A 23108-nucleotide genomic window follows, 5' to 3' on the forward strand; every position below is an offset into this window, starting at 1 on the left:
AATTGTGATGACAAACACAGGAACTATAAACAGAGCTATAGATACCAGATTGTGATAACAAACACAGAAACTATAACCAGAACTATAGATATCAGATTGTGATAACAAACACAGGAACTATAAACAGAGCTACAGATACAAGATTGTAATAACAAACACAGGAACTATAACCAGAACTATAGATATCAGATTGTGATGACAAACACAGGAACTATAAACAGAGCTATAGATACAAGATTGTGATGACAAACACAGGAACTATAACCAGAACTACAGATATCAGATTGTGATAACAAACACAGGAACTATAACCAGAACTATAGATACCAGATTGTGATGACAAACACAGGAACTATAAACAGAACTATAGATACAAGATTGTGATGACAAACACAGGAACTATAAACAGAACTATAGATACAAGATTGTGATGACAAGCACAGGAACTATTACCAGAACTAAAGATATGAGATTGTGATAACAAACACAGGAATTATAACCAGAACTATAGATACAAAATTGTGATAAACACAGGAACTATAATAAGAACTATGGATATTAGATTGTGATAACAAACACAGGAACTATACATATCAGATTGTGATGACAAACACAGGAACTGTAACCAGAACTATAGATATCAGATTGTGATAACAAACACAGGAACTATACATATCAGATTGTGATAACAAACACAAGAACTATACCCAACAACTTGAATCTTTTTATCATGATGTTTTGATAAGTACTTGGACTGAATTAACATTTAGATGTGAATGATGAGGCTTAAATAGAGGTTCACGTAGCTGTAGGAACACGACATTAAATGAACTTCTTACATCCTATGTTGTTTTTGTGATAACCATGTCTAGTAATATGAAACCAAGTATATTCTCAAGTAGTAAAAAGACTTGAGAAATCTACAAACAATTAAGAATAATTAAAGACTTTGTAAGAAAAACATAAACTTCTATATAACTTGTGTAAAGGAAGGAAAGGTTACAGAGTATGCACAAGCAAACTGAAATAACTAAAACTTTCATAATATAAACATACAGAAAAGTGAGGTAATACAGTCAGATTCTTTTGTTCGTTCTATAAATACTGTACTTTTAGTTAAATTTATACAAGTGTTTAGTATACTGTTTGATGACAATATAATTAATTCCGTATTGTGTTTGATTTCAGTGCAGAGACAAAGTTTCAAATTGACTACGATGTCTATTTACCTAACATGTCCTTTCGTAAATCAACTCCAACAATTCCGAGCCTCAGAGTGGTAGTCACATGGTAAGAAGTTATGAATGTTATACAAGTTTTATATCTTAAAAACTTTACTGTTAAACACTAAATGAATATTTTCTAGCTTGACAACCGTAACTGGCAATATTTCAAACCATAGTCTGGCATGGTTAAGATTTTCTCTTTGTATTATCTGACATTACCAACTTATCTTACATTAGCTGATAATGTCTCTAAGCATCATTAAATATGATGAGTCTACATGATTTTAATTGGTACAGTTGCTGAATATTCCAAAACACATTTCCTCTGAAGGTTCAGCTTTATCACAATGAAAGTTTCTGTTCTCTGCACGTCCAAGCATTATTATAAATTATACCTTGTATGCTCTAATCTTTACACCCCAGTATATCGCCCACAGCAGTTTTAATCTTATGACTCTCTCCACCACTTGTGTAAGTGCATCCTGTATACCAGATCAATATATAAACTCCCCATTATTTCTTCTTATTCACTCTTTCTCAGTGGCAGAAATTAAGACAATGGTCTTACAGGATTATTGTGGGTTTCTCTTCACTATTATTGCTGTGTTTCATCATATTCTTTTGGTTACTACAAAAAAGTAACTTAATTTCTTTGTGTTTTCCATTTCAGGATCCTCTCATTTGCATCTGGATCCCACTCTATTTTAGGTTATGCCTAGTCAGTTAGCAGTTGACCAATTAATAATTATCCTGGTACCGACAAGCTCTGTTGAGATGGGTTGTTCCATAAGATCTACTTTTGCACTTTTCAAGTGGTACACAATCATAATACAAATTCATGACTGGATCAGTGCTCATGGACTGTCATGACTAAAGCTAAAGGGGATTTTGCCCATCACTGCTGACTCTTTGACCAAATAAATCAGACTCAGTTTTCTAAAATAGGGAGTGTGGTTCACCTATTGCACTATTTCTAGAGCATCATTCCCAGGGACTCCTCAATGCAAGTATCTTCCCAGTTTTCATAGTGAAATATGGGAGTCGTTACCACTCCTGGTTTCAAGCTGCTTAAGATGTGGACAGAAGTTTTTCTTCCTAAGTGATACTTCTACTCATTATTCCACTCAAAGAAAATAGGGCAAAGCTGGATGCCCTCCTACTGCTGATAATTTTTGATGGTTTTCCTACATGTATAGTAGGAGCAGGACTGGACCTACACAGCAGCATTTTCATAATTCCAGTTCAGAGATGAATGTTTGTTATCTGGTGGGTATGTGTATGGCCCTTCTTGATAGTCCTAGGCTTCTTGCAATTCCACACATGGATTATTACTTCCTGTGCCATTGGTTTATTACACATCCTCAGTGTAATACTGGAAGCAGGAAGTGTTGTCTTACGTTGTGAGTTGAGGATTTAGATTGTAGATCTCGGGCTGGATGATCTCTGTTTTCTTCAAGTTGAGTGAGGTATAATTCTGATTTTGGTTTGTTGTATTCTGAGCTTCTTCATGTTTTGAGGAAAGTTTCTCCACTATTGTGTTGCATACTTTGTCTTCGTAAATCTGAAAACTTGCATGCAACATTTGGGTCAAGTACCCTTAATATTATATCATGATAATACAATGATACCACACTGCAGTTCATGTGTCTTAACCATTACAACACCACTATAACTTTGGGTCCGCAATCCCATGATTCTAAAGCCGAGATGTAGGACCTCATCTGCGTGGTGAGCCTGAAGGACTTTCAAGACCAGATGTGACTGGTATAGAACCACTTTTGGAATAGGTGTCTCTCTCTGTACATTTCTCTTCACCATTATGGATTCAACACTGTGGCCAGTTTCCCTTCACTGTCCATTTTTTTCAGTTTCATTTGATCTAGTAGAAGAGCTGTCCTGTTTCAGAAATAGTAAGGACCCTAATAGTGTGCTATACTACAAAAGAATAGCACACTGTTTTTTATGAAGCAGATGCTTTCTGTGTGTAATTTTTCCCAACCAGCCATTTCAACTTGTCAATTTGGGATTCTGTCTAAGTGTGAGGGGAGGTAAGGTTTAGGAAGTATACATTTTCCTATACCAAAAATATTTTTCAAATAATACATACTTCTCACAATATCCCATCCTGCCTCCCCATGATGGCCAGGATTTGGATCTCATAACTTTGCCAGTCTCAAAGGAATTGTGTAAGTAGTAGTAATAAGGAGCTTATATACAAATCTGTATTTGAAGTAGATGGAGAGAGAATCTCAAGATTAAAATCATTATGGGTAGTATAGTGGGGTTATAAAGATTGGAGGATGTTGGTTAGTGTTTATACTGATAGTTAAATGAGAAGAAAAGAGCAGCTTTTCTTGAGATAACACTAACGTGTTTGAGGAGGTATTATAAAAAAAACATGATTAGTGTACATGATGTCAGTTGGTAATGCCACTGTACACTGTTAGACATGAGTAGTGTGCACGACATAAGTTGATAATGTCACTGAACACTGTTAGACATGACTAGTGTACATGATTTTTATTTGCTTGGTAATGATGTTTAGTCTTTATTTCAGGGCAGAAGATGCAGTCCCTACTTTGGCAGATGTTGTTGTATTACAGAGAAACCTCTGTGATAATGTACCTCTACAGTTTGCAGTTGTAGATAATGGTGATTTAGCTTTTTACTCTTTTCATGATGTCAGCCTTCCATCTTACATCCCTTTGACTTGGTGAGGGGTAATCAGGATTCTTTGGGGGAAGTGAGAAGATACTAAAAATAGCTAAATATCTAAGAACTGTACAAGTAAACATCTTGAATGAAGTATGTTCTGAAAGAAGAACGTTGTTGACACTGAAGATACATTACACACAAGGTGCATGTATATATATGTTACAGATTTATTATCATTTTAGTTCAACTCTCTCGTTATGTGCTCAGTCAATATGACCTCAGTCTTGACCCCAAAGTTTCCATAATATAGGTTTTGATATAATTTGTGTATCTTCACAAATTTTAATAAACATTTCAAGTTTTCTAGAGAAAAATTCAGAATTTTTAATGAATTATTTTCACTAAACATTTCTCTATGAATACTCAACAACTTGACTACTCTGAGTGCTGAGTAATTTTGATATTAATATCAAAAACAATCTTGTTCATTTGTAAGTTGTTAAATTTATATAATTTTATCTATAATCTCTTAAATAAATTTCAAGCGTTTTATTCTCAGTAAAATTGTATTTCATCTATTATTTTCTGAATCTTAACTCTGTACAGAGTTGGTCAACTTGAATGACCTGTAACCTTCATAAAACAAATACAAAATCTAGAAAACTAGACTTATTTATTCTAAATATCTGTACTTAAGTTTATATGTAACTTTCATTGTGTTATTTCCCATTGATCCCTGTGATACAAGTTGTGAATCACTCAATCATATTGTGATTGAAAAGTTACTAGTAAAGTTCTCACAAGTGTACCTCATGAAAAAATTATATTATTTTTAACTTGCCTAATCTAACCTAATAAGTTTCTAATTTTTAAATTGGAGTTACTTTTATAATAATAAATAATACACATTAAAAACTAGGAATACAATTCTTTTCTGGGTCTTTTTTTTGTGCTTTTGACTATTAATCAAATTTAACCCTACTTTTTTTCCTAATAGTATTACTATCATAAATATTTCATTTAATTCAACAGTATTCCTAATAATGACACCTGAAAAGCAGACAATGTCCTATAAGTATAATTTTCCTGGCTTTACTGCTATGCAATAAGATTTGTCAAAAATTCAGTTGAGCTTATGGATTTGTTTCCTGGTGAAATAAGGTTTGAACTGGAAGTGAAATAGACAGTTGTTTGTACAGAAAATAGTGTAATATAATATGTCATTTGATAGGTTAAAAACACTGGCTTTTATTTGGTTGTAAAAAAAATATGGTATTAAATGTAAGAGAGAACTGTTGGTAATGTACAAAAGAGAGGATGTGAGAGATGGATGTAGCAAGGTGGACTGATTTTCTGTATTATGGCTCAGTATCCAAATAAGACTGAAGGCTATAAAAATTATGCTTTGCCTTAGTAATAGCAATATTACAATCTGTAATTTACATTAAATTTTGTGCTTTTTGGAGGGGTAGTAAATACTTTTGATAAGAATGGATATATAGAGAGCAAATGTCGCAATCCTTGTAGTGTACTGAGACTGAGGATTTCTGTAAATATTTCCTTATAAACTGAATAACTTCAAACTTACTAATTATGTTTTATGCTAAGTGTGTTTGCACACCTTGATAATAATGTAGTTTTATTAAATTTTCCATTGTACCTCTTTAAAAACTTGTGCACTTTGACCTACCTGTAGCGAGAGATTAATATGCATCTCTGCCTCTTAAGACTGTGATACATATTGTATATTTTTGTATAAATAGAAAGTATTGTATAAGGAGTATTAGGAAATGTTGTTCACTAATCAAGTTGGTGTCCTTCCTTAAATTCTGACTTTGGTTCCCCATAACACTCTGGTTGTGCAAACCTTCCTAAGTCATTCTTCTCATCACCAGTGTCATAGAGCTGAATGTGTGTTTGCCTGATTCTCACTTTTGAAACCCATTTAAAAAGTAGACAGTGATTGTTTCTGTAATAATTCAACCTACCAGAAAAATCAAGTTTTCAAAACCATTATTTTAATTCCTTATCTTTGGTCCCTGTTTTCTTCAGTGTGTCAATGGTAGCTTTATGATTTTACAGTGCTGAAACTTGAGACTCAATTCTCTGTGGTGGACAGAGCACAGATAACCTATTGTGTGACTTTGCAATGAAACAACGACAGTAACTGTAAACCTCAGTGATAGATCATTTAAAAAGTCTTTTTTTTTTTAGGAGTAAAACTTTAACAATTTTCTAATAGAATATTTGAATAGTAGAAATGTTTAATTTACCCATTTGTTTTTGTCAAATTTAAATAAAAAATTAAAATTAATAAAATTATTCTCTTAATTATATTAAGAGGCAGAGAATAATTAAAAATCAACAACATCCACTGTTGAGTGTGACATTCTGCATATGTTAACTTCTATTAAAATCTTTGTGTATAAACTTTTAAATATATCGGGGCAGCAGATCTAGCCACTGGGTAAAATATTGACTAATTTCACGATTTATAGAATGTATTGTTTCTGGGTATTTCTTTGTCAGATTTTATTTCCACTTTTAATGTCCCCCATGGCATAACAATGACAACAAAATGTTTCAGTGCCCATAGTATGCACAGCATAGATAGCCTTTTGTTTGTCTTCTTGTGAATTACAAACAGTTTTAACAACCCCGTTTAATACTCAGACTTGTATATTGCAGTTTTATATATATTGAGGTGATAAGAAAAAGGATATTATATTTTGTTATTGTTACAAAAATGAGCAAATTAAAGCTCATTGAGTTCAAATGTCAGGATTTGGATTCAAGACCCAGTGGTTTCACAAAACAATCATGGTCCACAAGTTGGAGCCATGAGTGCTTTATAAGAGTAACAGTCAAATCCCACAGTCCAAAGAGTTGTTAGTAGTCTTCAGAATTAGAGATGGTTTGTATAACGTCACGTGAATATCTCAAACAAACCCTTATCCGTGTTTGTTTACTTCACAAGCACACTAAACAGAATGTGTCAGCAGAAAAAACATGTATACAAAATAAAACATTAGAACCTTCAATGAGAAGTGAATGTCCAGTGTTATAAAGCATGACATATATTGTTGAATTTTAGTAACTTCAAGAATGTGATACTGAAGGTTTGTATGACTGATCCTGATCTGAAGAGTCCACTGGTAAACTGCATATCATCAACATGGTAACATATTCATTACCACTGGTAAACTGCATATCATCAACATGGTAACATATTCATTACCACTGGTAAACTGCATATCATCAACATGGTAACATATTCATTACCACTGGTAAAGTATATCATCAGCATGGTAACATTCATTACTACTGGTAAACTAGAACATCAACATGTAACATATTCACTACCACTGGTAAACTGTATCATCTCAATATGGTAACATATTCACTACCACCGGTAAACTAGTATCCAAGAGTTTTGGCCTGTTCACACATGTATCAAGAGGGACAAAGTACTTTGAAAGCTAAAATTGTATCACTGTGAACCTATTAGAAAACCAAATGTTTATACAGAACCATGTTTCTGTTAAGATAATCAGTAAAAAGGTAGCGAGTGTAAGTTTCTCAGCCCTTATGTGATCACAGTAGCTGGTGTAATTTTTTTAACCACTTTTATTTATGCTCATCCTATGTACTTAATTTTATTGCTGTGTTATAGCAGAAGGTTTCAAGTACAAAAACAAAGCTAGAGCAGTGATTGGCTTTGATATTTTAATGTTATGACAAGGTTTGATTTAGGGTTCACGTGATTGATTTTGAGTAACTTCTTTGATTAAAGCCCAAATTGTGTAGTTTTCAAACATAAATTTTAGTAACTATATAAATAAACAAATTCTTTAATAAGGATGGATTCAGTTTTATCTTTTGTGAAATTAATGTGGTCCTCTCAGAGTCTTACCTGAATTGTTATATAGAAGCACTAGATGTTATGTATCACTGATAATATATGGAGCGTAGGAGACTAGTATTTAACAAAGTTTTATCTAAATCTTTATACAGAAGCACCAGATGTTGTGTATCACTTAACATGTGAACTGATAATATATGGGCTGTATGAGACCAGTCTTTTACAAATATGCATTAGATTTTGTGTATCAATGATAATATATTGACTTTGGGAGACTAGTCTAAGAAAGTCTTGTGTAAATATTTATATAGAAGCACCAAATGTTGTACATCACTAATAATATAGGGATGGTAAGAGACCAGTCTTTAACAAAGTTCAACCAGTCAGTATACATTTTCTCTGGCTGTCTTATTACAACCCAACTGTGGATGTTTGTTCTTCAAGTTGTTGAACCACTCAGTACACCTTTTCTCTGGCTGCCTTATTACATTATTCAGTATAGTTAACATTTGGTAATGTTTGTTTTATAAACAGCATCTGCCTTGTGCTTGTTAGCAACTCTATTAGGACCTCATACTAAGCTTTTCAAGGTCTCAATCAACATAAAATGTTTATAGGAAATAGCATAATTCTAACAGCACTTTGTCATTATAACCTGTTTCTATTTCTTTATTTGCTATAATGTAGTATAATACTCAGGGTGAAGAAACACCTACATTGAAAGTTATTAGATGTTTAAAACACCTGTTTGTAGGGAATGGGAAGTTTATACACTATTCAGGGTGTTTCATAACTATATTGTACTGCACACCTGACATGTTAATCCCACAAACTAGCATTGCTTTCCTTTTTGTTTTCTTTCAATTGTGTGAGACTCCCAAATTATGTAATACATATATTAATATAAGTATAAATGTGATAAACTGGATGTGCGAGACTATCTAAAGATTGTATTAACTGTGTTACAATGCAAGGCATTAGATATCACAATTTCTGTCTTAACCTGGAAATCTAATTTACAATTAATGTTGATGTGTATCCACTTTATATTTGCTAACACGATTGATACAGTTTTTTAATAGAAATGTATTTTAATATACAAACAATAACAGGATTACAAATAGTGATTTATGTATCATAGTTTTACAAGCAGTATTAAAGTCTTCTACCTGGTCTGGAACTTCTTGGATATCTTATCAAAAGTTCACAATGGGTAAAGCAACTTTCAGTTGGTGCTGATACAGTTTACTCAACAAGAAGCCACCTGACTTCTGTATTTTTCTTTGTTATAGCTTCTGAAGTTTACAGAATACCAACTGTAGAAAATAATACTGTCTTTTGGTGTGTTAATTTGGTTATGTATATAGGAGTTTCTAGAAATTTAGCTTGCACAACAATACTGACGATGCACTAATGTGTACGTACATTAATATGTTGTTGATTCTTACACTCAAGAATCTTCAACTTTAGGTGAGAATTTTGCAATACATATTTAACAGTATAAGTTATGTACATTTCTAAATATATATTCAGCTTAAATCTTGATAAGCTGTGTGAGACTACCATATTTTGTAAATTGTGTATTAGCTTCTGAGAAGGATTGCTTGATGTAATTAAGTCTAGTCCTATCTGATGGACAGGAAGAACAATTTGTATAGAAACTAATGCAAAGGATTGTTCAGTAGGAAGACTAGTCCTGAGACAGCTAATTAAGAAACACAGATGGATTCAATACCAAAACTTAGTTTTTCTAACCTATGTGAAGAAATGATTATTACCTTTAGTAACAATTTCCATTGTTGTTTAAGTAGAACAGAAGTGCTTTAAATTTTCTTTTCTGTAGTAAAGTTCTATTCACCTTACTTTCACAACTTGTACCACGTGAACCACCTTGTTTGAAAGTTGCTGTAGCAAGATCTTCATTCAGTTGTAGCATAAAAACCAGAATAGCCAATGACATTAAATTTCAGTAATGTGTGTTTTTATTAGCAATGATAACATGCACATATTTTGAAGGAATACATCGACCAAGGATGTATAAAAATAACAGAAATGAGAGGTCATCATTTAAGTGCAAGAAAACTTAATTTAGCAGAAATATTTATCTAAATCTAATACTATTAAAAATGATACAGAAGAGAAACTTCTAACAACAGTGTACACAAAACTCACTTCAAAAAGCTAATTTTTTTTTATGTGAATATATTTCAGTGAGAATGAATATTTTAACCAAGGATTACACTATACCTGATAAATTCCAACAGTCTTTAAATACATAATGGTTTTAACTGATCTACTAATGTTTTACAAGATCAAAATGTTGATGGTAATGTTTTGTTTAACAAATAAACAAAAATCCATAATTATGTTTTTCATGAAGATCAAAAGTGAATTACAGATATGAGAATACTTAAAAGTGTCATTAACAACAGTTTATACTGTAGTATATTTTTACACTGTACAGTTCATTCATGATCTGCAAGTCTCAATAAGATGTCAAATGAAACCTTTCTAAACTGAATGTTTAGAAATTTACATTTGTTGTCACTAATCAAAACACGTTCTCAAAATAAATGACTAAGTGGTATGTGTGAAAAATGACAATTTCTGATGTGAGTAATGTAAGTATTCTATCAGATAGTAATTTTTAATGTTCAGTCCCGAAGCCAGCTAAACTTCAAGTTTACTTTTCACTGAATGTGTGAAGAACAATAACAGTTCTTAAACTAGCCACTTAACCTAAAATAAAACCAGGTGCTGACAATCACTAATAACATGTCAAGAAACTGACTGGTCTCAGTTGGTTTTCTTAATTTTAGTAATTACCATCAAACTCATTCTGATAGTAATACAACTTAGGGAGAGGTACAGTAAATAGCTACTGATCTAAGCCTATCACAAATAATGAAACTGAAATCAGAAATTTTAATCAACAAAGTTTAAGGAGATGGAGTGTATAAGAAGTTAATTTTGGTTCATTTTTGGGATAAACTATTTGAGCAATTACTCAAAATTATATTAAAAAGTCTAGTACCAAAATATTTCATTCCAAACCACTAAAAAGTGTATTATTATACTGTCGATGAATTGTGTGTATTTCACAGTAAAACAGCAGAAGCAGCGAGATACCTTATAATGTAATCAATAGTATCACGGAAGTAAAACTTTCTCAAGTTTAGACTTCTTATTCAGGTTATAAAATATCTATTATGTTTGAAAATACTTTCAATTTTTTGTAAACACAAACAGAATGTCAAACTTTGTAACTTCCACTTTAAAAACGAGGCCTGATTCCAGTTTAATATCTTTAATTTTCAATGAATACAAACTAACATGTGATATGTAATTTATATTAACAAGTAGGACAGGTGAAACCCCAATTATCTTAATGTTTTAATATAATGCAAACCAAGAGTTTACTGGTTACACAGAGATCTTTGTATACTAAGAAGTGATTCTTTTCATGGAATTTTTCTGTAATGAGTAAGACCACAAGTGTTTCTTTGATAACAATTACACATATCAAAGGTATCAATACAGATTTTATCTGTTTCTTACTTGTTTAAACGTCCAAACCATTTCCTTTAAATGTTGTCACTTTTGTGTACATTATTTATTCATCATCTAACAAAAATAAAATTAAATCCTACATCTCTGCTGTAAATCCACTCCATTAATTACTTTTTGTTTTACTACTGTAAGAACCGAGAGTTTTAGGTTCAGAATTCATAGACATCTAAAACTGTTTTTTTTTGGTACAAAATTCAAGTTAAAATAAAGTATTGAATAAAAATATTTTTATTACCTTTACAGTTAACTAACAACAACAAAATGCATACACCTTATCTGGAGTTAAGTGAAGTTCTGTTCTCTTCATATTACAAGTTAACTAAAGCATTCAGTAAGGACCTGGTGGTCTTCCTGTGTAATGAAGCATGTGCTGGGGAGGTCCTTGGTGATGAAAGGACCCAGGGTTTGGAAAAGGAAGTAATCCATGTGCACTGGATGAAGGTGGCATACCTTAAAAACAGATGTAGCTTAGCCCTATGGTAACCATCACACACATTATTCTTATATTTCACTCCAAAAATAGTGTATTATTTAACATTTGACAAGAACATTCCAAGAGTATATAGTTTCAGCAGGATAAAACATTGTTTACTACTATTTCCAATAGTTATTCACACTTTGAATAGTTGAGCTGCAAAGTGCTTTTCACATTTCATGATCTCTAGAATTTTATAAATGAATGTAAGAAGTTTTGAACAGTAAATATGTTTTATCTATATTCTCTACTATATCACTAACTATTTATCAATAACATACAGTGTAATGAAATATTTTAAAAAGTTAACAAATGGAAATATGTACATATCCATTAGAATTGATATTTTTACTATATGTATAATTAAGTATCTTTTCACTTATACATTGGCATCTATCAAATGACTACATACACTTTTTCCAACTAACTACACATATGTTACAGACCTCAAAGTATAGAAGGTTGGGGCATGGAAACTGTTAAGTGTTGGGAAATTCGTATCTGTTTCCCAAACAAGTCAGTTTGTAGACTTTATATTTCACATGACAATTAAGTCAACTGTACATACCAGCTTGTGTGTCTAAGAAAGAAATGGTGCTACAGTCAAAATTACCAAAGTGAATGAATCACAGGACATGAAAATTGTTCATCCTTACATACTGATATAAACCTAGCATTCCCCTAGTGACCTACTTATAACTTCATCCCCACGGTTACTTCTGGGGAGTATTCCCAACATTAATTATGGTATTTTAGTTTAAATGCCTTTATCAACCCCTTGTACTTATTAATTAGCTGCTCTGATCTATCTATCCCCACATCATTAACCCATATATGCATCATAAAAACTACATCTCTGCTGGCGCTCTTTATTATATCTCCTCTTCTGTCAGTTATATTCTCCACCTGTGCCTTACAATGATATGAGTATTGAGCATGTGGACTCAAAGAAGATTCAATCTTTGAACATAAGGGAGATAGAGACTGAGTGGCACCTTAGTGGGGTGAGTGTGCACAAAACATCCAGTACAAAGTTAAAATTCATAAAAATGAAGCAAGGCAAAGTTGAATTGTTGAATTAAAACTTAAACAGTATGAAATCTAATTATATCTTTAGTGTACAGCAGTAGAATAGCAATTCCAGTAATACTAGTTTTAGAAGAACATTTTTAGCATAAGTTGAATGGTTATAACTCACCAGGATGACTAACGAGGAAGTACAAACACCAGCATTAGTCACCTGAAGTTGGCCTTTCCAGTCCTGGTTTTGAGTTATGTGGCATTACGGCCATGTTCATAAAGTAAAGCGACTGAGATGACTAACGAATGAAGAAAAAGCTGGAATCAATAATCACCAGATGATTTCTTGACAATAAATGTACAGCAAGAAGCTCCAGGATAAGATCTCTGGGCCACAGATCAAAAACTCCAAATCTTCTGGTTCATCAAACTAAGGCTCCCATCCCCAAAAGGATGAGTCCATGAAATATGGAAAACCATATAAGGAAGAGGAAGTGGGATACCCACTAATGTGCAAAGATATGAAGGGCCAACAAAGGATTCCTCAAAATTCCATTGGTGATGAAAATCCCAAGAAATATCCTGCATATGAGCCTGACCTAATGGGCTAAGACTATCTTGAAAGGTCACATTAAAAAAAAAACAAGTTTTACATGAGCTGTGACAACCAAAATCCCACTGAAAAAAATTGATGAGAAGAACAGTAGGCCCCCAACTAAGGTTTGTGTTGCAAATCAAAACATCCAAATGGATGAGATATTGGACAGGCTATTATTACCACCTCCAGGAGCTGGCAACAAGTGAACTCCTGTTGAGAACAAGCAAACAGTAGTCAATCAACTAAAATAAGTGTAATTTAAGAGTGTATAAGTGACAAATGAATGCTCTGAACACCCGATAAAACATTGAGAGTGGAAGCTAGTCCAAAGGGCAATGCAAAAAACAGAGAAATCATCCTGTGGATAAAAAACAAAGAAAGGATCACTAGCAATCATAAAATGAGGGGTGGAGGTTCGAATCCCCATTGTACCAAACATGCTTTCCCTATCAACCATGGGGGCATTATAATGTGACAGTCAATTCCACTATTTGTTGGTAAAAGAGTAGCCCAAGATTTGGAAGTGGGTGGTGATGACTAGCTGCCTTCCCTCTCATCTTACACTACTAAATTAGGAATGGCTAGTGCAGATAGCCCTCATGTAGCTTTGCACAAAATTAAAAAACAAACACTAGCAATGAAATATCAGGATATGCAAAGTAGCATTGCTAAGAATGGAAATCAGAATAAGACAGGACAAACCAAGTATGAGCTGCTAGTCTCTGGTTTGGTCTAGAATAAACAGGAGAAAAATGATGAATGGCCTGTAGAGACAGAAAATATGGTATTATCTAAGATAGATGAAGGCTACTAGCAAGAAAATGAGTACCAAAGTCAAAGGAGATGGGAAAAAATCAGAATGGCAAGTACCTCTGATAAAACCTGAAGAACCCATGAACCTCTAGTAAAAGACCAACAAAGGAGAACAATATAATATAGATAAGCTAACATTGAACTGTAACTCTCTGGTACTGTTGATAACATGTGCATCAACACTGAATAAAACCAAGATGAGAAATGAATGGGGATGTCATGACTCCAGTTACAACAATCATACAACCAAAGAGGAAAGGGTTGAGTGTTGATGCACAGATTATTTATAAGAATCCAAAACCACAAATACATTATCATAAACAAGAAAATATAGAAATTCTGAAAAGAAAGAGGTTGCTTCATGACACAGAAAATCCCAAATACAGTGGAACCTCATGTGTAAAGCAAGAGCCAAATAAGACAAACAAGCTAACATGGAGGTAACAAAGGATCACGGAAAAATGGAAAACTGGATAAAACATACCTGAGAAATCACATGGAAAAATGCGATATTAGGCCTAGTAGATTCTGCAGAAGGGGTATGGAAAAACATTGCAAAATCTGGTGGTCATAAAAGGTTAACAAATCTTCATTGGCCCAAACAGGTTTGGCTTGTTCAGGAGGATTAGTGAGGCAAGTTCAGAAGAAGGCTCACCCATATAATGATCACTATTGTCGCAGTCTGTGAAAACAGTTAAGAGGTTTAACACTTAAAGCAGGAACAGGAGTTTAAAAATTCATTGTACAAGTCATGAGAGAAAAAAACAGGCTGAGAAATAAAATATAAAAATGTAAAGGAAAAATAGTAATGGAAATAGTAACTTTGGCAACTAACTTATTAAAATAACTATTAACACAAAGAGCACCAAAAGAAAAGCACAAGTACTGCCAACAGAAGTGATAAGTTGGTATAACTGAACAGAGGGAGCCACATGCATTATGAGAGTATGTTGCACTCTTATCAATGGAGGGTTGACACAAGATGATTTGTCTGAGAGATCCATTGGAATCAGTCAATTCCCACATTGGGAAGATAAGGTAAAACAGTTGAAGTATTTAAAGATGTGCCAATGTTATTGTGGAAGTGATATGCTATGAAAAAAGTGCAATTTAAACTCGATAATAATTCAGTTTGGCCTGCTACGTAGCAACACTTCACTCACTGATAATTCAGTTGTCTACTATGTAACAATTCTTCAATCACTGACAATTTAGTTTGGTATATTTCATAGCAACTCTTCACTCACTGATAAATCAGTTTGGTCTACTATGTAGGAACTTTTCATTCACCGGTAATTTATGAAATTTTACTTCACTCATTTAAACTTGAGATCTTACAGACTTGTGTAGATATTCTCTGACTTCCTGTTCTCTAGGTAAAAGTATGCACTTGGAACTAATCTTTCCATAAAATTTGATTAATGTAATTTTTTTTCATAATATACTCTCAATGAGTAATATAAATAAACCCCTATTAAATCACTGCCAGAATTATATGAATAGATTATACTCATCTAATGCAACAAGATATTTCTTTCAGAGACAAACAATGAGACTAATTGACATACCTTGAGCCATTCTCATGTCTGGTCTCATCATGTTCATCATTGGTGGAATGGGGCCAGGAGGAATTGGCCCCACGGGGTTGAAGCTTCCTGGTCCTGCCATCATAGGTTCTTGGTGTGGCATCATCCCCAAATTCCTCGAAACTGGTGTTGCCGAAGATACTTGAGGAGGATGGGGTGAAGTGGGTGGTCTGAAGGTCTGGTATTTTGGTAGTTTTGATCTAATTTCTTCCTATAAGTAAATAGATAACTGTAAGACCAATCCACAAGATACTTGCATGAGAGCTAGTCCCTTTCAATTATAATAAACATTATCTTCATTCAAATATTTCTCCACTCATCTGGCTTGTGAATTGTGGAAAATAATATAAAATAATGCATTTTTTTAAATGATGACTGAGTGTATCATTAGAGAATCCAAACACACAGTGTGATCTTAATTCTTTAAACTGAAGAATAAGGTCGTCTGTCAATATAATACAACTGCATTCAAATGATAGAACTCAGTACAAAATTTTCATATAAAAACACATTCAAGATTGTGGTACAGCAGTAGATATTACTCTTGAAATAATACTTTGATGAGTTACAAACATTTTCTACCTCTTTTCATTTTTCTAACAGGTTTCTGATGCTCTAAAGTCCAATTATAGACTAGTTTTCAGCATTTTAGCCTGAGAATCATAACAGAAATACCCTTGTTTAGATGGAATCTAAAGCTACATTAGTCAGAGTGGAGGTCATGCCTTTTACAGTTATCTATAAAAATTAATAAACCTATTTAACAAATAAAGATTTGTTTGTGAAAATAGTCTGTTTCCTTGCTAGTCCAAGTGTGAAGTAATTTCATGTTATGATTAAAAACCATTTTGTCCTGAAAATTTCAAATATTATTTGTGTAACCTTCTAAATACATTTCAAATATTTGTTTTCAGTAAGACTTTATATTTTATCTGTTATTTTCTCTACTCTAACAATGTAGGATCCACCAATTTGACTGATCTCATAACAAATTAGGAAATATAAATCTTCTGTTTTCTTCATTCTAGAATTACTACAAATTATAACATGGAAACAAAAATATTTAGTGTAAGTAGATTAAATCTCATCACACTATACACTTATTATATTAACCTTACAGTCATGTGTAGCTAAGATTACAAAAGTTGCACTAACAGTTTACATATGTTACTGTGTCCAAGTATACAGAACTGACCTTTAGTCTTTAAACAGTGACCTTTCTTGGCTTTGTTTTAGTAGACTAGTATTTTGTAAAGTACAGTCACATCTCAATTATTATTTACATTATATACAAATATAAATTAAGTTCTTACACTTATTTTTACAAGACATATAACAGTAAACACATAAGTACAGCAAGCAATTATATATCCTAGTTATGACAACCTCTGTACTCGATTATTACTCGCTGTAGGTTGCTAAGCCTTTTCAAATTTCGCACGTGGTGAAAAAGTATTTTTAGGTTTTATGTATTTTAAATAAACAAAAAAATCATAAATAACTATATGAATACTGCAGAATTTATCAAACTTAGTAACCAAGTTGTATTTTGTCTAAAAATATATATAATTTTGAGCAAACTAAAAACACAACCAACTTGCTTGAAATCTTGCTCTGAAAGAATGAATTGGTTTCTTAGAATTTTAAAATGACTGAGAAAGTCACCGTGAGGACATCCTCAGCTTTCAATTCATCATTCACCTTTCATATGTTGAAGTACATATCAGAGACTGTTTCCAAAAATGGAGATAGGTGAGCAGGTGATTCATTACATACTATATAGTTTCAAATAACTGTACATGTATGGTTATTTATTTTCAGGAACTTTTCCATCATTTACAATATTTATTAGAAGAAATGTAGTTATTACATTTTAGCCGACAAAGCTGGAAAATCTGCCGGTATTTCTTACTTGAGAGAACTCTTGGCCACCTCATTTCTCCAACAAATTTACAAATATCACTCATATTAGTCATTGTGAGTCAAGAAAACACATGCTAGGCCATATAATTATAGCACTTTGTGACCTGCCAAGAGCCATATTGCAAAGAAGTATATAGGTTTTGGTGTATTCAAAACTCAAAGTAGAAAGTTTCCATTGAATGTAAGAAAAATTGGTAGGTTACCAGTCTGTAACTAGCCAGTTTGCTTAGATATTTGATAAAATGAACTGAATTTTCAGTGATAAAAGTTGAAAAAGTGTGTGCACAATTTTATTTCTTTGCCTTTTGATAGTCAACCTCCCAGAAGACCACATGATTTGCTTAGGATAAATAAACCTTTTTCCCTCTATACTATTATTACCGATATCTTAATACAGAGAAATTATAGGAGGTTATTATTTTATATTCTACCTTAACAGTATCAGTAATTCGAGTTCCTAATTTGTATAAATCTACAGACTTTGCATATTGACATCACACACACAAATTGAACTAATTCTCTATTCAACACACATTACTCACAAATACAATACTTAGTTGTGTTCTTTTAACATTTACTTCTAAATTAAAAAAATAATTAATGTATAATACTAAAATTTGAATAGTCTACAACTTGATATCAAACTTACTGATATAAAATCATAAAATAATACTTCAATAAATTTTTGAAGACAAGTAAAAAAATATGATAATATGGCCTTTGACCTGTCACCCATTAAAATACGGTTAAGCTGTTTATGATAAACAACTGTAATGTTCTGTTAGAACATTGTCATTCTAGAAAGAAAAGAAAAAGTAATTTAGGTCTATTTATTGTTATTATTATGATTACAATGATTACAAAGTCAGTCAAATAAACTAAGTCCATTACAAACAAATTATGAAGTTTTACTGAAAAACAGACTTCTGAGACACACACACACACACACACATATATATATATAGATTACATATTATACACACACAAAATATGAAAACTGTACAATCTGAAAAATTATTCGTAATCTTAGGACCAAAACCACTATCATGACAGGAAAAAATTAAATGTCATTTATAAAGTCTTTATTTGGTGTTTTGTATATCAAATAAACTCTCAACCCCAGGTAACAACACATGATGGGTCTGAATATACTATATACATGACAATACCACATTATTTTGTACAGAAACTAATCAGAACTTTAGGTAACACTCGACTCCATACATTACACATACTAGTCAGAAGTCTCAGTAACATTCAACTCCTTACATTCAGAGACAGATCTTCAATTGTCTTCTTTTTGTGCACAAAATACTTGTAATGTTTACTAAAGGCTTACTAAATTTCATGAGTATATACTACATGAGTTAAAACTACTAAAGTTTATCAATGTATCAAATAAGAGAATGTCTTAAAAGTGAGGTTAAATACCACATTAAGATACTCAAGTTTATTCACTATATATATGAACAAAATAATACTACAACAGAAGATTCTACCTGATAAAAACCTATTCATGTTTATTCAAAATACATATCAATCAAATATATAGTAAAACCTGGATAAACTGGAAACTGATTAGGACAGAAACCTGTACAAGCTGAAAATAAACATTTTCCAGCATTACCTGAAGATTTTCTTATAAAGGGCCCTATATATCGTGGAGCCTGCGTAACGTAGACAAAAAACTATCTTTCACCTACCTCATCTATCAACAAGTAGGATTAGAACCTGAGTAAGGTGGAAAAATGTTTTTGTTTAAATATTAATTTATTTAAATATTAATAAATTCTTGTTTAATTACTAATTTGTCTACATATTAATAAGTTCCGAGATATTTTGTTACAGTAAGTATTGGTTAAATTATTTTGTTCTTTTTTTCTGCCGTTATTATTTTTGCAGTTAAATTAGATTCATGATTTGTGGAAACATATCTCTTATGTGCAAAATTCTACTCCTTAAATAATTCTCATGAAAAAAATAAATTCCTATTTTCCCTAATTTTAAAGTTTAGGGAAAATTTACCATGAGTAATAGGTAAAAGTGAAATCCATGCCATTTCAAAAATTTAAGGAAGAATCAACTTCCTGTGGAATGGAAAGTGAATAATAAAGTGTGAATTACAAGTGCTGTATTCAAGGAATTTTTGAACAAGTTACACAGAACATTAACTTACCAAAGATATGTCTTCTTCAGGGTGTATGATTTTGCTAGTTGCACTAGTTGTTGTAATAGTACATGAGTTGCTGGTTTCAGTAGAAAGTGGACTGTCCACACTTGGCTTAATAGAAACAGATACTGTGGAAGTGGCAGCAGCTAACCCAATGTAAAAATATAAAACATTAACTAAATATTTAATAAATACTGGTGCTTATCTAGTGTCACATACATCTTTCTCTTGAAATTCATATATATTGAGAATTGATTTACTGAACACAGTATAATACACATAAGAAAACATTTAACAAACCATATTCTTCACTAAATAAACACAATGGTAATAAAATGAACAATATCTTCTTTCAGTCTAACCTTCAGAAGAACTGGCTACAGCAACACTACTACTATATGCTGGGAATGTTGGCTTCACTGATGTAGAAGGGAAGCTCATGGGTTTGAAGTCTGAGACTACTGGAGAGGAAGTGCTTGCCTGGAAATATAATATGGAAAACTTGTAACAAGAATACAAAACAATTTTTTTTAAAATAAGTAATAGCACTGTAACACAGCTTATAAAAACTGTACGTTAAGGTGGTCTCCCACAATAATACGGCCTACAAAGAACTGCATGTTAAAGCTGTCTCCCACAATAACACGCCTACAAAGAACTGTATATAAAGGCTGTCTCCCACTTTAGGATTAAAATTGTTTAAAGAATGTAGTGGATTAAATGCTATTAATTTTTTCTTTCTTTTTTGGATGATTGTTGACTTTGACATCTTTTCTGATTCTGTGAACTTATCTGGTTTTGCACATTCTGAGCTGCAAGTATAGATTCTCCTCATGAGATATTGTTGAAAAAAAGTGATAATAGATACCATAGTCATGTACAAGAGATATTGTTGAAACAAAACGATAATAGACACCAGAGTCGTGTACAAGAGATCTTGTTGAAACAAAGCAATAATAGATACCAGAACCATGTACAAGAGATATTGTTGAAACAAAGTGATAATAGATACCAGAGTTGTGTACAAGTGATATTGTTGAAACAAAGCAATAACAAATACCAGAGTTCACTACGAGATATTTTTTGAAACAAAACGATAATAAATACCTCAGTTGTTTATGAAATATTGTTGAAACAAAATGATAATAAATTAATTGACAAGTAGAATATTGAAGAGAGTAAAAAATAAAATATTTGAAACATTGATGGATGAGGCTGAAGGTGTACTGTCATGAGAACTGGATAAATATAGGGTTTGATGATTGTTATATTCACTGACAAGAAAAGGAGTCCATAATGAATTGCATCCATGCAATGAACACAGTTATGGAATAATTTGAGGATTCAATGCTTCTTTAAGCTTTCTGCATTTCAATGTCATGAAGTAGCCAAAGATTTATCATTCATTCCAATAAACATTATATTTCTGGATATTCAAGTTTCAAGTGTTGTACTTTATGAATAAACACATTAAAAAAACACCTTTGTGAAATAAAAATTTTAGCCACTGAAAAAATGAAAAGGAACAATGTAAGAAATTTACTTCTTACAAAATTAAAAAGTTAGAACAATGACATTACATCACATACATTAACAAAACAGACCTGTGCCACTGAAGGAAATAAAGGTTTGGTGATAACCTGTGTGGAAATTGGCGGAGGGGCTCCATTCATCATACTCGAATGAGGTTGACGAGGGCCAATGTTAGTTGAATGGAGTGGAGGCATCCCCATTGCCGTGTGAGGCATCCTGCTCAAAAAGATACAACAAATTTAGTGCATAATACCTTGTTCATGTATGAGCTTCTTGGAAATGTGTATGTATGGTTGAAATACAAGTCAGTTGTGTAAAAATCAATTATTCATGATGGATGAACCAGTTTTCAAACTTCTTAAGCATTTAACAAATGGGTAACATAGTACCAGTATAGAAATATATTCATTACTTATATTAAACAGATTAAAAGACTGGACAATTCTACAAGAAAAATAGATATGTAACATAACTTTCATATATTAATTTATTGGAACTAATCATCTGTATTAAAATATAAATGTAATAATGAACAGTTTTTTAACTGCTTGAAGTCTACAAAAACTACAACATAATTATTAATTTCTAAGTATTCCTTATCTTTGTTAAATCTAATTTTGATATTTAATACTTTCTTAAGAGATTAAAATCTATACAAATATTTAAAGTTAAATAAAATTTTCCAGTGTAAACCACTAGAACTGCCATTGGTAACATCTGGTAATAGACTATATATCTATCTGTAAATATTCTTCCAATAAACTGTACTAAATTCATCTTACTGGTTTACAATGTAACTGCAAATGGTAACATCTAGTAAAAGCCTGTAATTCAAATTTAATAACTGCAACAATATACTGACAACACATCAATCACATTGACAACTCCATCTAGAACACTGTTTTGACATCACAACAACCACTTTCACAGCTATAACTAAAATACCATTGACCATACATTAACCAAATTGACAGCCACATCCACAACAAAGTACTGATAAACAAACACCTAACAACCAGAAGAATGTTCTGACAATAGAACAACCATTTTGACAGCTTAACTAAAATACTATTGACCATACATTAACCAAATTGACAGCCACATCCACAACAAAGTACTGATAAACAAACACCTAACAACCAGAAGAATGTTCTGACAATAGAACAACCACTTTGACAGCTTAACTAAAATACTATTGACCATACATTAATCAAATTGACAGCCACATCAACAATGTACTGATAAAGTAACACCTAACAACAAGAATAATGTTCTGACAACAATACAACCATTTTGACAGCAACTCTGGAACAATACATTAAGAACAAATTCTTTTTTTTTTAGCAAGAAATAACATTTCAAGGCTTCAGGTATTAGAAAGTGAATATCTACAAGTAACATCACAAAACAATGACAAGATGAACCTACCTTGGTCCCATAAATGGTCCTCCCATTCCTATAAAAATAATTGTTATTATTGCATTTCCTTTATTTGTTGATAAAACTAATTTATAAAACAATTATATTTGTAATGTGTGGTCTCATGGTACTCCACACTTCCTCAAAATACAATAAAACATTTCCAAACATAGTAACTATAGTACCTTCCAAATTTAAGTTAATAAAAATATTAAAATGTTTCTTTTTAACCAAAAGGTAATCTTACCAAATAATTGT

The 23108-nt window shown here is 32.0% G+C and overlaps 2 protein-coding genes across 6 annotated transcripts in view; one reads left to right on the forward strand and one right to left on the reverse strand.

Annotated features, from left to right (window-relative positions):
* The window catches only part of LOC143239751 (uncharacterized), a 36986-nt gene extending 32541 nt beyond the window's left edge, over positions 1 to 4445 (forward strand). For all 4 annotated transcript variants that reach the window (XM_076481204.1, XM_076481205.1, XM_076481207.1 and 1 more), the window contains 2 exons: positions 1189 to 1290; positions 3784 to 4445. In XM_076481204.1, the coding sequence (XP_076337319.1) occupies positions 1189 to 1290; positions 3784 to 3943 (262 nt within the window). In that variant the 3' untranslated portion in view covers positions 3944 to 4445. The remainder of the gene's footprint in view (positions 1 to 1188; positions 1291 to 3783) is intronic.
* Positions 4446 to 9707: 5262 nt separating this feature from the next.
* Positions 9708 to 23108, reverse strand: part of LOC143239753 (BUB3-interacting and GLEBS motif-containing protein ZNF207-like) — a 38515-nt gene continuing 25114 nt past the window's right edge. Inside the window, exons 5-10 of one of the 2 annotated variants that reach the window (XM_076481209.1) lie at positions 22860 to 22887; positions 21503 to 21647; positions 20261 to 20378; positions 19905 to 20044; positions 15788 to 16016; positions 9708 to 11763 (exon numbers count right to left, since the gene is read on the reverse strand). In XM_076481209.1, the coding sequence (XP_076337324.1) occupies positions 11642 to 11763; positions 15788 to 16016; positions 19905 to 20044; positions 20261 to 20378; positions 21503 to 21647; positions 22860 to 22887 (782 nt within the window). In that variant the 3' untranslated portion in view covers positions 9708 to 11641. Of the gene's footprint in view, positions 11764 to 15787; positions 16017 to 19904; positions 20045 to 20260; positions 20379 to 21487; positions 21648 to 22859; positions 22888 to 23108 lie in introns of both variants that reach the window. The other variant, XM_076481208.1, reaches the window with a different exon arrangement.

This window comes from Tachypleus tridentatus, chromosome 13 (assembly GCF_004210375.1).
Source record: "Tachypleus tridentatus isolate NWPU-2018 chromosome 13, ASM421037v1, whole genome shotgun sequence".
NCBI classification, from domain to species: domain Eukaryota; kingdom Metazoa; phylum Arthropoda; class Merostomata; order Xiphosura; family Limulidae; genus Tachypleus; species Tachypleus tridentatus.